This window comes from Leptinotarsa decemlineata, unplaced genomic scaffold (genome assembly GCF_025532065.1).
Source record: "Leptinotarsa decemlineata unplaced genomic scaffold, Ldec_3_MD MMD2_P_RNA_scaffold_14, whole genome shotgun sequence".
Taxonomy (NCBI): Eukaryota; Metazoa; Arthropoda; class Insecta; order Coleoptera; family Chrysomelidae; genus Leptinotarsa; species Leptinotarsa decemlineata.
The window spans coordinates 202430-221059 of NW_027412528.1; the positions used below are offsets into that span (position 1 = coordinate 202430).

General features: G+C 38.8%; 1 protein-coding gene across 1 annotated transcript in view; it reads left to right on the plus strand.

The window, feature by feature from the left end:
* The window catches only part of Cad87A (Cadherin 87A), a 106170-nt gene that overhangs the window by 79005 nt on the left and 8535 nt on the right, over positions 1 to 18630 (plus strand). The window contains exons 9-14 of the mRNA XM_074176224.1: positions 3290 to 3413; positions 3466 to 3755; positions 4528 to 5650; positions 14186 to 14406; positions 14785 to 14982; positions 17595 to 17766. Of these exons, the coding sequence (XP_074032325.1) occupies positions 3290 to 3413; positions 3466 to 3755; positions 4528 to 5650; positions 14186 to 14406; positions 14785 to 14982; positions 17595 to 17766 (2128 nt within the window). The remainder of the gene's footprint in view (positions 1 to 3289; positions 3414 to 3465; positions 3756 to 4527; positions 5651 to 14185; positions 14407 to 14784; positions 14983 to 17594; positions 17767 to 18630) is intronic.

Below are 18630 nucleotides of genomic sequence, written 5' to 3' on the forward strand. Positions count from 1 at the left end.
TATGTCGTCGGGTATATAGCATCACATGCGAGGACTGTGGTCAACAATATATCGGTCAGACCAACAGAAGTATATCTGCCAGAACCCAGGAGCACAAAAACTCGATAAGAACAAAACAAACCTCCTCTGCCCTCTTTCAACACCATCTACAAACATGTCACAAGATTAATTTTGAGTCCACAAAACAGATAGCACAGGTGCAAAACCCAAGAATTCGACAAATCAGGGAAGCTATCGAAATCGAAAAGCAAGGCCTCATCAACAAAAGGGATGACTCACTAAACATCCCAAGGATTTGGAAAATAATAATTAAAAACAACCCCCAAAGACAACCACAAATTGATAATGAACCATCGCAGGTAGGAGAACCGCCAGAAGCCATTAACAACCCTCAGGTAGAAAAACAGGTAGGAGAACCGCCAAAAGCCATCAACAACCCTCAGGTGGAAAAACAGGTAACAAATCCATACAACTTACGCAAGCGAAACCATATAAAAACACCACAAGAAGAACCTAACATCAGTTACACCTCTCGAAGCGAAGCAGTAACTTGATAATGCCATCTGTCGAAACGTCGACTGTCGAATAGTACACAACGGATGAACACCCGGAAAAACAACACATCATATATATATATATATATATATATATATATATATATATAAATATATATATATATATATATATATATATATATATATATATATATATATATATATATGACATTACTACCAACTGTCGAAAGCGCTCGCAGATAATCTATAGAAGATATAAAGCTTCAAATCCTTTTTGTAGAATTTAATATCGAAATACTCGAAATAAAGGAAAATTAGTTGCATCAATCAAATAAAATATGTTTATATATATATATATATATATATATATATATATATATATATATATATATATATATATATATATATATATATATATATATATATATATATATATTTGCTGTTTCTTTCTTGTATCTCGAATGTATCACTTCTCAAACAACCTCATTGATATTCCAGGGTTGCAATTCAACACGGATAAACTTTTTTAGTTTCGAATAAATCGTTCGCTTTTTTGCGCGGAAAATCATTATTGACATACATAGTTCATTCTTCATATACATCAAATACGGGTGGTTTTACTGATGGCTCACTAGTACGATATTCTTTACAAAAATTACTTCATTCATCAAAGTAATAACATATGCAGTCTGAAATCTGGAACTTCCTAGGTGACTACTATTTCAAGCTAACTCTTAGCTATATAGTATGCTATGTTGATTGCTCAGATGCCAATGCCTGTGTGACTTTTTCAACTATCCATGAGGTTGAAGAAACAAAATTCACGATTTGTGAAGAAAATTTATATGAAAAATCTAAATAAAATATTATTTGATATAATTTTTGAATGTAAGAATTTTCAAACTGAAAGAAAAGCGTTGCAACCAAAACCCAAAAACAAAAGCATTCTTTACGTTGTTTCGACCCTCTATAGGTCTCATCAGTGGTGCCAAACTGAACCACAAATGCATTGCTGGAGTCAACCCTTCTTAAAGGACAAACCTGACAGTAGAGGCGGTGACATCTCCCCTCATAAACACGTAATTTATTGGATCAACAGAAGACTCAATCCACGAATATCTGTTCTACTGCCGATCCAATAGGTGACGTCTTCTTGAAGGAAGATGTCATCACCTGTACTTACTCAGATTTGTCCTTTGGGATCATTTTGGTTCAGTAATGTATTTGTGGTTCAGCCTAGTACCACTGATGAGACTTACAGCGGATCGAAACAACGCTTTCTGGTGTTGAATCAAGATTGCATTGTATTTGGCCTCAGATTACAACTAATTGCATTTCGGTGAAAGCAGAGTACGAACCTCGTTCGGCGGTCGATGATTTTTTAACTATTCGTGGATTAAATCTGCTAACGATCCAATACAAGCTGTCTTCGTGAGTTAAGATACCATGAAACGCACTATACAAAAACACGCACTTGCCGACTTCACTTCTGAGAAATTATTCAAACATTCTTCAAACTCAAGTTCACTTGAGAATGGTTTAACAAACCGAAACCTGTCGTAACAAATGAAAAACTTAGTAGAAATCAGACAAAAGTTATTTTCTTTGTCTTAAGTATATGGATTACATATTATTTCACAATTACCTCAATATGGGTATCAAATGACAGGGCTGGATTAGTAGAATAGTAGTACACTTTGAAAAATATGCAAATTCAAGATGGCCGCAGCAGATGACGGATTACATATATTTTCACAACCACCTCAAAAGTGGTATCAAATGACAGGGCTTCACTAGTAGAATAGTAGTTCACTTCGAAAAATGCATATTCAAGATGACCACAGCTACAAAATGGCAAATTATATATTACCTTGTAATACTGAGGCACTAAATGAACTGAACAGAACGAGAAGAGTAACAAAATTAGAAACTGTACACTTCAAAATAAAATGAGTAAAAAAAACTCATGTTGAACGGTTTCATTGAAAAAAAAAAGATATCAATGATGTAAATAATGTACTAAAAACTACAAATAATTCGGTAGGTTCTAGTTAGCAGTCATCACGCCACTCTCCTCAGCAATCTACGGATTCGATCAGATGAAAATAATAATGAAATCAGTGTGCGTAGTATTCACATATTTACTTAGGTTACGTTTCGTCCAACGATTTTATTATTATTTCATTTGATCAATACCGTATATTGCTGAGGAGAATGGTGTGATAACTGCTACCTAGGACCTTCCGAATAATTTTTTAGTTTTTAGTAAATCACCTACATCATTATTATCTTCTTTTTTTTTAATAAAACCGTTTACCATATTTTTTTTTACTTATTTTATTTCCATTATATTTTGTAAAGCTCATTGATTCCCTTCGATTATTCACTATCTGACTCTTCTACTTATTGTGAAATTATTGGAATTTGTATTTTTCATTTGGAATCATTTGCCTGTGTTTCCTCCATTATCATTTGTATTATCACGAATATACCCATTAATCAAATCAGGCATTTATTGGAACAGATTTCTGAAACTTATTTCCATTGCATTGAGACTTAAAATGTCCGCATTGAAAGCGCTGTCTAGAAGATAAAAAAAATTCTGGACGTCCGAATAGGATTTTCTACCTGCCATATCATGAAGCATGTTTAATTTATTTACAGTTTCTAACTTCGTAAAAATAACGTTTAATCATTGCGTGTCCTATTGTTCACATATAATAATGAATATTTATTATTGCTATGAAGTTTTTCAAATGTTATTGATTTTTCAGGCTACTGATGGCAAATACACATCAACATCTATTGTGAATATTACAATACTTGATGTCAACAATAATGCGCCCGTATTCTTGAAATCTAATTATATGGAATCCATTTTGGAAGATGTACCTGTTGGTGAGTTTTTCAATTTCTTGATATTCTTTTCCAAAATGTTTGAATTCCTAAGGTTCTTCAATTGGCGAAGTGCAAGCCACAGATGCAGACAACGGCGAAAATGCTGTGGTTGAATATTCGCTTCAAAAAGGTGCTTACGATGATTTCATGATCGATAATAGCAGTGGAGTTGTGACAGTATTAAGAAAACTCGATTTCGACAGAAGAAATACGTACAATATTGAAATAACAGCATCTGATCACGGTGAACCTAGTTTAACAGGAACCACTACCTTGACGATTAATGTGATAAATACTAATGACAAAATGCCATATTTTGTGCCGACAACTCAAACGACCGAGGTGAGTTGAATAATATTATGAAAGCAGTGTTTTTATTCTAGATATTTTAACTTTAAGGTATCATGTGGTATGGTATGTTGACGACATCTCAAATTCATATGGGATCTTGTAACTACACTAAATTTCGGTTATATTGGAATGATAAAGATAACAAATACCAAATTCATAACCGCAACTACAGTAATATTAGATAAAATAACATAAATATCTGGTTGTTGTTTTAGAAACTTTCCATAAACTAGAAATGTTTTACTTCCGATTTTTCTCTCTGAAACGTTTCAAAAAGTCAGTTTTTGTTACGTTTCAATGTACAAATATAAATACTTATTGAAACCATTCAAAACTATGTTATTTTCTGTTTCTGAATCATTTTCGAGAGGTTACAGAAATCAAAAATTATCTGTAAAATGGTTCGTGCTAGTAAACATTTTTATAGTGGAATTTCAATTGACTGAAGTTTGAAAGTCACTTTTTTGAAAGCGTTTCTATAAGATATGGATATACATTGCACTACGAATGATTTCACAATGTTCTGGAAACTACTAATTTGCAAAAAACTTTGAAGAAACATTAAATGTACGTCGTTTGGAAATTTTTCAAAAAATGTGTTGAAGGGTTGGATTAAAATATTTTACGGTGGTTTCATGTTTAGTGAGTTTTTTCATATTTTATCTCAATTCATGGATTAATTCAATCGTCCGTTTTTTTATAGTCATAGAGAGATTTTGATTTCTGTTTCTCATAATATAACTCTGCATTTTTTGTTATATAGGTAATGGAGGACGTATCTGTTGGAACTGTTGTTTACACTTTGATGGCGTTAGATCCAGATGTGAATACATCCGAAGCACTCAATTTTGCTGCAACTGAACCTATAACAGCCTTGAATAAATATGGTCAGGAAGTAATAGGTGATGATCGATTCAAAGAATTTTTTTCGGTTGATCAAAACACTGGCAAAGTTACTGTTGCCAATCCACTACTCAGAGATCTCGCCACAGTTGTTAGAATAACAGTTCTGGTGACAGATATTACTGCACCGACAGTACAACAAGGTCAAGGCTTGTTGGTAATCACAATTGGGGATGTTAATGACTCGCCACCAATGTTCTTGCCGCCGTGGACTGCTGAGAATCCTATTTACTATTTGGAGCTGAAAGAAGAACAGCCAGCCGGCACAATTGTAGCAACTTATAAAGCGATTGACGAGGATTCGGATATAGCAGGTTACATCATTCACCCCGAGCATGAGTACTTTCAAATCAATAACGGTACGGGTATCGTTCAACTGAAAAAAAAGATCGATTACGAAAAAACTAAAGAACTAAACTTCACAATAGTGACATTTGATACAGGTGTGCCTCAACTTAATGCGTCTGCAATCGTTTATGTAAAAGTCGTCAATCTAAACGATAATGATCCCATTTTCTCAGCCAATGAATATAATGCAAGTATAGATGAGAACTCTCCGAATGGTACATTTATTGTATCTGTTAGAGCTACAGATATGGATGCCGAGGAGTATGGTGAAATAAGTTACGAGCTAATAGGTGAACACAGCAAAAACTTTGCTATCGATAATGAAACTGGATATATTACGGTGGCCAATTCGAACTTCCTAGATCACGAGCAAATCAACGAAACTGTGATTCAGGTTGTTGCTTCGGATGGAGCTCCACGCAACGCAAGGAGATCTGTATCAGTTCCAGTTAACATAAAAATCAATGATATCAATGATAATCCACCAAAATTCTCCCGGAAAGACTACAACGTAACGATAATGGAAAACATAAGATTAAATCCACCAGTTCCTATAATCCAAGTTAATGCTACCGATGAGGATTCTGGACTGAACGGGAATATTCATTACAGGATTATATCTGGAAATGACAATGGTAAGTTTAGTTCCAGCCCAAAAATGGTTGTTGACAAATATGTTTCTTAAATAAAAAGTGTATTATAATATGGACAAGGTAAATACTTCATTAACTCCAAACATAACAAATCTTTTGAAACCGATCACTTGCAGTAGTATCGAATTACTTTTTCGTTGGTACCTGTTTCCTTCACCTACAAATTATGATTTTCTGTGTGAAGTTGTCAAGAGTTTCAACATATAAAGTGCAGTTAATTATGATTATCGCAATTATTGTTCAAGATATTTCTAACCTCGTTAAGGCACATCGACAGTGCCTTCACCTTGTCATGGTAGTGAATCTTGTGTACTTTCATGGCCAAACCAGTAGCACAAACCGGATGGTCCGAGAGAAAAAAGTCACGCAAAAAAGGGGTATCACCTCCTACGGTACGGAAGGTTAGGTTAGGTTAGGTTATCTGCGGTAATCCTTGCTTGTTCTAAGAGGCAATCAAAAAGGAGGTTTAATCCAATGGTGTTATACGACCCGTGCCGATGAATGGAACCTCTGAGATACCAGGCGACCTCTCAATTCAGCTATGCAGCTCCCTGCATAGATATACGGTTATCTATGCAGGGAGCTCCATGGATATGGGCAACCCATTTTCTTATACACTTGGGCACCAAATGAACCACAACCAGTAACGAAAGGGGAAGGACTCTTCGAGCAACTCCTAAAACTCGTAATGAGATTAGTACAAGCCTACCTAAAACACGGTAAAGTGTCTTCGGCATTACTCACAAAGATTATTGGAAAGTTTGATGTTGCTCCCATACAAGAACCCTGCATCTACAGGAGAAAGATCATGAGACTGGGAGAGATCCGGGTAGGTTCATTTACAAAAAACCTCAGAGACCCCAAGAACATGCATAATTATTCGATAAGTATTAAAAATATACTCTCCTTGATTAATTTTTGTGCCAAGGAATTGACGCAGGTGGAACTAAAGAAGGCTAGTGAAGAAATCGTTATTGGATCAGCAGACATATCACAGCTCATAATTGGCTGAGATGCCAATGAGCACCATCTGACCGGGACGAGCACTGAAACCAATGAAAGAGGTGATCATTTACTACAGTTCATTATGGTAAACAATTAATACATTCCAAATATAGGCGATAACAAAAGGTTAACAAAAGGCGTGTGGAGGTATCTGTATCTGTAGAGTAGGGAGGGTGAGTGTAAGCCCACGCACTTAGGCCACATGTGACCCATTGTACATCCTCCCAAGGAGTTGTCCTCCTAGGTCGTCGTCCATCCTGTCCTTTCCAGGAAGGTGGACAGGTCGCTGGGAGACATCTCCTTTATATCGGCAGGTGTAGGCCAAGACTCGCCGAACACACACTCTCTTATTGACGATAACTCCGGGCACTCGCACAGGACATGCCTGACAGTCTCATCTTCCTGTTCACACATCCTGCATAGAGGTGTGTCCACTAGCCCCATATTATGTAGGTGTTTCCTTAGCTGACAGTGGCCATTCAGAAATCCTACTGTAAGGCGTAGATTTTTCCTGGTCATCGCCAGATATTTCTTCGGCGCCAGCTTCCCAGGGTCGCCCAAGGTGATCCTGGCAAGATTACATCCTTTAATTTCATCCCATCTTTCTAAAGATTGAGCATGGGTGTAACATTTGACTAGTTTCGCAATTGTCGAAGTCATCAGGCCGTGGGTGCCGCTTGGTCCTAAAATTCTTAGTCCAGCCGCTTCCTTGGCTAAAGAGTCGGCAATGCGATTACCTTTACTCCTTTCGTGCCCTTTAATCCACCTCAGGATAATGTTATTATCTACCAAGGCTTTGGCTAAATCTTGGTGGCACTCTAGTGCTAGCCCTGAAGTAACACGGTGTCTGTTCAAGGCTAATAGTGCTTGTCTGCTATCAGTGCAGATTGTTATGTTTTTGCCCGAAATTCTTTTCTTAGTTATTTCTTTTGTGGCGATAGAGATACCAGCCAGTTCTGTTTGGACCACGCTGGTATTTCTTCCCATTCCCCATTTGATCCTTAGGCTTAGTGATCTGGAGTACACTCCACATCCTGAACCTTCTTTGGTTTTTGAGCCATCTGTATAAATCTGTATTGCATTTGTAGCATCTGACTCTGTGTTCTGCTTAATTTGTATTTTGTAGGGTTTATTAAACACAAACCTGGGTTCAATTGCATCACTTGTTGCCTGCAGCAGAGGTTGCGCAGTAATCGCTTCCCGCCATAGGCCCAGCCTCAATCGACCCATTCCTACTTCTAGGTTTACACCAGCCGTGTGCAATCGTACCATGGCCATTAACGCAACCTCCTTAACGAACAGATCCAGAGGGGTCAGACCCGTGATTACTTCCATTGCCGCGGTTGGTGTTGTTCTCATGGCTCCTGTGATGTTTAAACAAGCCAGTCGCTGTATTTGATATAATTTTTGGATGGCCGTTGCTTGTAGAACTTTCGGTCCCCATGCAATGGCTCCATACGTTAACATAGGTCTTATTATTGCAGTGTAGATCCAGGCGACTACACGGGGTGAAAAACCCCATGCGCGTCCCACTGTCCTCCGACATTGCTCATAAGCCACGTATGCTCTTTTTGCTCTACTCTGTAGATGAGAGTTCCATGTTAGCTTCTTGTCGAGGATAATACCAAGGTATTTCACCTCTTCAGAGAAGTTTAGTTGGATTTTGAAGATTTCGGGAGGTTTTAAGCCCGTTAAACTTCTTTTCCTGGTGAAAAGGACCATCTCAGTCTTCTTGGGATTGATCGACAGTGAGTGTTCCTTACACCATGTTTCTATCAATTTGAGCCCATCCTGCGCTCTATCGCACAGTGTGTTTACAAATTTGCCGGTCTGCAAGATAACTATGTCATCTGCGTATGCAATTGTGTAGAATCCATTTTTGTTAAGGTGATTAATTAGGGCATCCAGAACTATGTTCCAGAGAAGGGGTGATAAGACCCTTCCCTGTGGACATCCCCTCATGACCAGTCCTTTAACTGTGATGTCTTCTACATTAATACTTATTGCTCTGCTAGAGAGCATCTGGAGTATCCATTCTCCTACTACCAGGGGTACATTCCTGGAGTGTAGTTGCTGGGTAATTGTTGGAAAGGTTGTTTCATCAAACGCTCCCTCAATATCTATGAATATACCTAGGGTGGATTCTTTGTTGTCCAATGATCTCTCGATTCTGCCAACCACATGGTGAAGGGCCGAATCAGTAGACCTTCCCGGGGTATATGCATGCTGATTTGGATGAAGTGGGTTGATAACAAGTACTTCATCTCTTATGTACCGCTCACATAGCCTCTCCATGGTTTTTAAGAAAAACGATGTGAGACTAATTGGTCGGAATGCTTTTGGTAGGGTGTAGTCCATCCTACCTGGTTCGGGTATAAATACTACTCTTACTTCTCTCCACTTACTGGGAATATACCTCAGAGCTAGAGAGGCTCTGAATATTCCAACCAGGTGTGGCATAAGAGTGTCCAGTCCCCACTGAAGTAGGGCTGGTCTTATATCGTCAGGCCCTGGTGACTTGAAGGGGGAAAAGCTCGATGTAGCCCATCTTATTTTGTCCTCATCAATTACTGTACTAGCATATTGCCAGTCATATTGTGAGGGTGTTATTGGTACATCCGTCCAGTTCGCCGCTCCAGGAAAGACAGAACCTGGGAAGTGAGTTTCCATAAGAATCTCAGCACTCTCCTGGAGGTTGGCGGCTTTGTCGCCATTTTCCCTCGTCAGGATGCCGATAGTCTTATGGTGGTCATTTGAGAGTGCCTTCTGTAGCCTAGAAGCTAGTGGAAAATCTTCGACTGCCTCACAATAGGCTCTCCAGGCTTCTCTTTGTTTTCGCCTGCAGACTTTTTTGAACTCTCTGAGGTTGGCTTGATATATAACCCAGTCCTCTTCGAGTCTTGTACGTTTTGCCTTGTTAAAGGTCGTTCTCGCTGTCCTCCTGAGGTGTTCCAATTCAGGGCACCACCATGTGTTGGTTGTGCCATGCGTTTGAACCATCCTCATTGGACAGGATTCCTTATAGGCAGTGTCTATTTTGTTGTGGATAGATACTGTGTACCTTTCCAGTTCTTCATTGTTGCCAGGAGTCAGGACCTCTGTTTCCCGCAGAGCTCCTCTTAAGAGTCGATTGTAGAGAGCTACATCCGTCCTCTTCGGGTCACGGGATTTTACAGTAGTCCTGAGATCCTGGCTTATCGTATAGGTCAGCCAGCGGTGGTCTGACATAGAGATATGGTCCGAGACTTGCCAGTCTTGGATTTTGTTTGATATTTTGGCTGTCGTGAGCGTGATATCTATTAACGTTTGGCTACGGGCATTAATAAATGTTGGCTCCGTGCCTCTGTTCAAGATTGTTAGATCTTTCTGTATTATATATTCGTATAGTGACTTACTTCGGGCGTTGATATCCTTGCTGCCCCAGCTCACGTTTGAGTCGCAACCCAATATGAGCTCCACTCTCTAGTTGAGGCAGTGGTCCACTAGTACTTCCATTTCTCTGGTCGGTGGTAGGGTGGCTGCATCTGAAGGGAGGTACACCGATGCGATTATTAACGCCATATATTTGCCTTTCCCAACTGGACATTCAACTTTGACCGCAGTGAGATCTGAGGTGCTGAATTGTGCCTTTGGAAACGCTCTGTATTTCCTAGGAACGTAGACAGCCGTCCTAGGTTGCTGGTTGCTTGGTAAGCTGAAAATTTGACCAGTTAAACTACTGAAACCAGTAATTTTGGTCTTTATTATCCAGGGCTCCTGGATCAAAGCTATTGCCTCCTCCAATACATCAAGGTGGCGACATAGTGTTGCCGTTGCCGCCTTTTTGTGTTGGAGGTTGTATTGTATTATTTTTACTTTTTTTCCAACGTCCTTGCCCATGAGACAGTTGTTGGATACCAAGTTACCTTTAGAGGTCCATCTGCTCCCCTGCTGAGGGGGAGGTGGCCTCGCTGTTTTTGGGTGCCTCCTCCGTCAGGTCATCGAATGTCATCTGTTCAGATGCTTCGACTTCCTTTTCGGGACCCATGGTGGCCTTGGGGTCAATATCCACTTTAGGTGGTTCAACTCCCAAGGACCTAGGGTCTTCAGAGGTACCCTCTGTTTCTTTTACTGTTGCCCTAATAGTCAGTGAGGTAAACGCGTAGCTTAACCTCATCGACTTCTTCAGGACAGCCATATCATCTTCTCCGATCCCGAAGACGAAGAGGTGTCCTTGTGGGTTCATCTTAACCTCATGATGGAAGGTGCACCATCTTGCTACCTTCAGGTCAGGATTCTGCGCCTTTAGCCGACCCAGCTTAATATTCATTGTGGCTTTCTTCAGCCACTCTAGCGTCACGTCGTCATCGCAGACCACTCTGATGATTTCACCGGAGTGGTTTGCTGTTGTTGCTGGAGGCGGAGAAGATGATCTTGTCCAGCTCCTCCAACAGTTGTTTTTTGATGAGACTCTCTCGTTCTGCGGTAACCTTACCGTACGGGTTAGTCTCATCTATGATGGCTACCTTGAGGTGTCTCAAGGCGGCCTCCACGAAGGTTTTGGAAGGTGCAGCGACATTTCTGTCGCTGCGCAGCTTCTTCAACCTTCTTGGGGTTCCCTCCGTGGAGGTACTCGCGTGAGGGCGCTTTCCTGCGGTGGCAGCCGGTTCCTTGCCTTTTTCCAAGGCGGAGCTCTTGGCGCCCTCCGCAAGAGGTGCCCTTGTTGTTGAGGATGGAGTGGAGGAGGTGGAGGGTGCACTCATAGTTGCTGCCACTTCTGCCTCTTTCGCTCTCTTCCACCTCTTGGCCTCGGCGCCGCTGATACGCTTACGCCTTGGCCTTTGCATTGCATCGCGAGGTGGTCTGCTATATCCAGCCTCTTTCTGAGCGGTAGCTTGGGGTGAGCATTTCTGTTCATCCCCAGCCCCCGCCCTAAATTGAGGTGAGCATTGCTGTCCAGCCTCGGAATTGATTGGTTTTTTCATACGTTTAGATTCCATGTATGTTCCCACGAGTAGCAAGGGAAGGGTTGGTCACCTCTAGCAGAGCCCCGCATTACCAGAGGAAGGCTAGTTATAATGAGGTTTCGCCCGGTTCCACAAGGGGATCGTTCGTAACCGCATATAACCCTGCGGCCATTCAGCTGTCGACACGATTCCTTACATCTTAGCTTGGGTAGGCTGGTCCGCGGTGGCATGTTTTGCAGGGCTTTTGGGGGGTTTCAGTTCCCCTCACCCTACTTATTTCTGCCACTGACCAGGAGTCCGTCAACCCCGTCCGTTAGGCCACATTGGCTTCCCGGATAGGACCTCCAGTCCCCTGGCCGTTCCCCATCCGCCACCTGGGGACGTGCACGATAGGTAGCCCAACCCACGGGCGTGTGGAGGTAATAGACCTGTATTAAAAATGTAACTGGTTTGACGAAAGGAGTTGTCCATATTTGAAATTGGAGAGTCTCATACTTCAATCAGTTCTTATCAAAATAAACTGGAAACTTGTTTAGACCGAATAAGTTTTGTAATCGAAGATTCTTCAGACTGAGAGTTACAGCAGACCGATTACTGGTAGTATTATCTCTACTTACAAGAAAATTGTTTCACCGTTAACCAGAGATCAAACACGAATTACTGTTTACTGGTGGAATAAAGATTTGGCACGGATGAGACAAGTGACTACAGATTAGAAATACTTTCAAAAGGGCAGCAAAATTGGGTATCTGAGATCAAATCAAAAGGTCTCTAACTGAATTCAACGAAGAACTGAGGTAATCTGAGAGAAACTTATGAAGAAGGCAATGCGAAGAGGTCGAACAGACCGATGAATAATAACTCTATGAAATACTCTCCAAGAAACACAGAAACAGAGAGACTATGGAAGAGCTTTTCCGGATGCACTGGAGGTCCCTGAAAACCCATTTGGAGAGGACTGGCTGGTGACAAAAAAAGTGGTAGGTTTGGAGAAAATTAAAAGGGTCAGATGGCATTCATCCATTAGTGCTGCAAAAAAACAGAACTTCTACTTGAAATCTTGTGTATAATCCTCAGAGAAAGTTTGAAATTGAAAACACTTTCCCAATACCAGAACAAAAAGTACGGTCTCTCGACGCGCGTTTCGCCAACCAATTAAGCTTCCTCAGGAGATCATTATGACTATGTTTTACTACTATGTTAATATTTTCATATGCTAGTGGCCTAACTACTACCTGTTATTGTTCCTATGCTATAAACTACCTGTTTTTTAATACCTCTAATTTGTTATGTATTTCCTCTATTTAGTGATTATCTCTTATATTTATCTGTTTTATATTTAGAATTATCACGCATGAGACTAAACAAAGGGCTGTTCGAAATAGGGCCTTTGTCGCTATTCATAGAACTCATTCCGCACTTTTCAATTTCCTATGATTAGGTCCTATTTCGAACAGCCCTTTGTTTTGTCATATACGTAATAATTCTAAATAAATAACAGATCAGATAATCACTAACATAGGAGAAAAATATAACAAATTAGAGGTATTAAAAACAGGTAGTTTCGCATAAGAACAATACCAGGTAGTAGTTAAGTAATACTAACCGGTGTAGTTAGGTAATACTAAGAGGTGGTGGTTGGGCCACTAGCATATAAAAACATAAAAACACTAACATAATAGTGAAATTTTGCTATAATGATCTCCTGAGGACGCTAACTTGGTTGGCAAAACCTGCGTCGAGAGACCGTAATTTTTGTTCCGGTGTTGGGAAAGTGTTTTCAATCTTACGCTAGGGGTTCCAGTACGAATTGTCAAATCAGTCTCATGTATTTTGCATTAAACATTAGACACAGCTCTGGCTAACAAACCACCAATCTCCGTACCGATCAGGTTTGTCGACGGAGACGGCGCAATGCCAGGTCACTTAAAAAGAAGAGTTAGCTTACAAGAACAAGGAAGTTCTTTTAGCTGTTTTCTTGTATACTGAGGGCACATTTGATAGTAAGACCCTAAATCAATTATCCAGGCGTCGAGGAAAAGAGGAATCGACGACACAAGCTGCAGGTGGATATACTGCATGATAAGAGACAGATTGGTATTCACAACCATTTTTCACTCCCCACACATCCATCTTCAACCATCCTAACGTCACTCAGATTTTAAAACTGCTTACACAATTATTCATCATATTGCTTTCAGACTTGTCATAAGTGATTTAATTACATCCACATGAGAATATTTGAAATTATCAGTACTAGAATCTCCTTTAAATTATGTTACCATGGCAATAACCGGTATATCTCTTCCGGCAACTGATATCTGAGTGATCAATCAACTCAGTTTCCTATTTAACTGTGCAAGAACTTTATTATCATGACTAGAAATCTGTTATCATGAAAAATATTTCATTGCAAAAACCTGAATTCAAAAGAGTACTTTCAAAAGTATCCATTTTTGAGAAATTAAAATAATCTGTATCCTCTTTGGCGATTGTCCCTCAAGCCATTATTCTACCATTTCTAGCTCCACCTCAAAACTCTCAAACAAATTAATATATTTTTCAGACTCATTTCTGTTGGGAATCGAAACTGGAATTCTATATCCGCATAAACCTCTGTTTGGTCAAACGAGAGAGTTCCATTTATTAGTTGAAGCGAGAGATGGAGGGGGTAATGGGGAATTATATGATCAAGCTACCATTAATGTACATGTTCTGAACGTGAATGAATACAGACCTGAATTTATCATGCCAGCTTTGTCAAACGCTACAGTTGAAGTTTTGGAGGTGAGTTGGAAATTCTTTTTCATTCCGTATCTTCGAAACAAAGCGCCCTATCAAAAATCATCAAAAGACAATTATCCAAGGAATAGTCCATTAAATTTTAGCCGCATGTTCAATAAACACCCTATATAATCTATGAAATATCAAAAAAATATTCATGGTATCAAATATATTTCACACTATATTGCAAAGATACTGGCGGTTTTTGTCAAGAATTATAAAAATCTATAATTGTGGTAATTTGGTCTAGAGAACACTTTCTCATCAAGACAAGCACCGATATTCAAATGAGAAATTGCGTTATATATCAATGAAGTTTGCATTGAATTTACAATCAAAACCATCATGTTATACATATTTTCTGTATTCGTAAATTTTCAGAATGCGGCAACCAAAGACTATCTGGTTATGACTGTTAAGGCAGTAGATAAAGATGAAAACGAAAATGGAAGGTTATCATATCATTTCAAACTTGACGGTGAAAATGTTCAAGAAACCAGTGAATTTATTATCAATCCTATCACTGGTGAACTGAGGACTAAACAAGTATTGGATCGAGAGATGAAACCAAAATATCAGGTACACGAACCGATATCGTTATTGAAGATTTTAAATTAATTTCATGCTTTTTCATCCATATGTACCATTTTGTGGAAAAAAATTCCTTAAATATCACTGAATTTTGATATCATAAGAAACTATACAGGGTGTAACTGAATAGGTGTAAAACATTCAAAGAGGTGATTCCTCATCGAAAAGAAGATAGGATCTTTCATATAAAGAAACTTCATTGGAGCATCCCTTGTTAAGGTACAGCCCCTTAAAGGTGCTACATACAATTTGTATAACAATTTTTTTCACAAGCACTGAAAAAGTTACAATTTTGAAATTAACCTGACGTTTTGTACTACCAAGAAGACACTCAGTCAGTAATTTTTTTGGTTTACCCCATGGTTGTGAGGGGTGGAAAACGTAACCCCTAAAATTCATTTCCAATGTAACTTTTTGTCTTATTATTTGTTTACCATTTAAAAATTTATTTCCGATAGCCTGTTCCATTCTAAACAAAAAATGTATCTTGGATTTTTTGCCCAAAATAAACCAGTTCGCAGCAAAAAATTATTTCACGAACAATTACACAGATACATCGTCATAAATACGAACTGGATTTATTGTTATTTTGTAGTTAGTACCTGCATTAAACGATTAAAGGGTAATAAACATAACTAATTTATTAATAACAAAACATACAACACGTAGAAATCATAGTTAATGTTCGATATTTCTACCTTCAGACATTACGCATGCGTCTAGACGTCGGCGCATTGTGCCATGTTTTCGCTCAAATATTCCTGTAGTCTCTCTGATTACCCTGCAAGCATCGATGATGCGGTTTCTTAAGTCCTCTACATCGCGAACAGGATTACGATAAACCAAATGCTGTAAATGGTCCCAAATAGAGAAATCGAGAGGATTGAGATCCGGGGATCGAGCGAGCCAGTTCTGTGGTCCTCCTCAACCTATCCACTGATTTGCATATGTTTCAGTTAAATGCTGACGTGCTACTTGACTAAAATGGGCGGGAGCCCCATCATGCATAAAAACATATCCCTTCTGACGCCCAAAGGAACTTCCTCCAGCAGTACTGGATGCACTTCTCTTAAAAATTCAACGTATCCCTCACCATTTAATCGAGGAGGCCCAATAGAATCATCCCCAATAACTCCGAGCCAGACGTTAAGAGAAAACTGTTCTTGATGGTTAGTTTCGACAATAGCGTGAGGGTTTTCATCAGCCCATATGTAGTAATTATGAAAATGAATAATCTTGTCCCGAGAAAAACTACATTCGTCTGTGAATTCTATCGTCTTCAGAAAGTCGCAATTTCTTCTATCCATTTCCAGCATCCAATTGCAAAATTCAAGATGGTTCGGAAAGTCTCGCGGTAACAGTTCCTGTACTCGTTGCAGATGGTAAGGGTATAATGGTTGTTCCTTTAAAATTCGAAATACCGTCATATGATCAACATTTAGCTGGAAAGCAATATTTCTAGTACTGGTAGTAGGTTGTTCTTCAATCAAATCAAGTACTGCTTCCTCAAGCTGTGGTGTTCGTACTTCTCGATGGCGACCACAATCCTGCGTTCTTTTGTCGAATGAACCATATTCTCGTAATCGTTGATGAAGTCGAGCAAATATTCTATGTGAAGGATGCTGCCGTTGAGGATACATTTCAGCATATATTCTTGAAGCTTCTCACTCATTTCCCTGCGACAGACCGTAAAGGTAATGCATATCAGCCATTTCCTCATTTGTGTATGCCATTTTAATAACAAGTGAATTATTAAAGTAACAAATTAAGAACAGAACAACAATACACAATTAGTATTAATTCAATTTCGAAAATTCACAAACTGACAGCGTTATACCAATTTAATTGTCACTATCGCTAATAGCGACCTACTAGATAGATTAGTTTCGTATTTTCGCATTTATGACGATGTATCTTTGTAGTTGTTCCTAAAATAATTTTTTGCTGCGAACTAGTTTATTTTGGGCAAAAAACCCAGGAGACATTTTTTGTTCAGAATGAAACAGGCTATCAGAAAATTTTTTTTAAATGGTAAACAAATTGTGGAATTGGCCGCGGTGGTAGTGCGCCCGACTCACGATCGGAAGACCGTGGGTTCGATTCCTGCCTCGACCAGATACTTTTCTCGAGATAATTTATCTGGTTGAAGCTGGGATGATTCTGCAACCGTGTTAGGAATCACACGTTAAAAGGTAAGACCTCGGCAGTCCTTAGCTCGCCCAAATTTCTCAACTTTTAAGAGTTGTCGTTTGTATGGGGGCGACAGCTGATTAACGGAAAAACAGAATAAGACAAAAAGTTACATTGAAAATAAATTTTGGGGGTTGCGTTTTCCACCCCTCACAACCATGGGGTAAACCAAATAAATTACTGGCTAAGTGTCTTTTTGGTAGTACAAAAAGTCAGGTTAATTTCAATATTGTAACTTTCCCCTTTAAGGGGCTGTATCTTAACAAGAAATGCTCCAATGAAGTTTCTCTAAATAAAAGATCCTATCTTTTTTTCGATGAGGAATCACCTCCTTAAATGTTTTACACTTATTTAGATACACCCTGTATACTTCTTACGAGAACCAGTTTTGATATTTTTTTATGCTTTAGTTAATATTGGTAGCTAGAGATCATGGAACCCCGAAATGGTACGAAACAATTAGACACCTCACTGTTCTTCTGGTAGATGAAAATGATAACAGACCAGAATTTCCGGGTTCTAAGTCGACGAATCCATACCACTTCTTCGTTACAGAAAACAATGACAATGATGTATTGATAGGTAAGCAAATAATTTGAAACCTTAGATAATAATTAGCATAAGCTAACTCATATACATCAACATTGATGATCATATAACAATATCAGTTCCTTTCGTGAATACATTTCTATTTTTGCTATGTATAACTGCAGATAAAATATCATAGAACATTTGAATTGAAGGGGTTATATTTTCAGAAGTGATTAATTTTTGGGAAAGAACATTTTGTGGAAAAATATTATTTTGCAGAAATTTTGTACTGTTTTCATTTATAAATTACCGTTACCTCCAGTTTGATCAGAAAGAATATCATGAACGAATGTTATATCAGTTTCAAATTGAGTAGGATATGAATTATTGAGAATTCTGTGAAATACTGTCAAGGCATCCAAAATTGTATTTTTTCAATCTGTTCAATAGGGGTATATTTATCACAATTGAGAATAATTATCCTGAGAGCCTTAGTCTTTTCAATGAAACATAACAAATCATGTTTTTCAGTTGAAACATTCAAACATATTATAATATAATACAACAGATAAATGGATGAAAGGTACAATCTGAAATTTTCTTGAATTTACATGCATGTTGCATTTCGATGCATTTTTGTCACACCCTAATATCAACCTGCTCATCTGTATTCGGTTATATTGATTCTAAACAGTCTTGTTTAGGTGGATTTGTCTAGTTTCCCTTTACATTGAGTTAAAAAACTCATGAATCTCCTTCATCTTATAGGGGTTCCAGTAAAAACTTCATCGAGCATCGTGATCGAACAAAAATTCGTCATAGATTGCTTCAACTTTTGAACTGAAATTTTGAAGAAGCAACATAGGTAGACCATAACGAATTTCTTGCGGTAACTGTCTGGTGGGTCAGGTCATT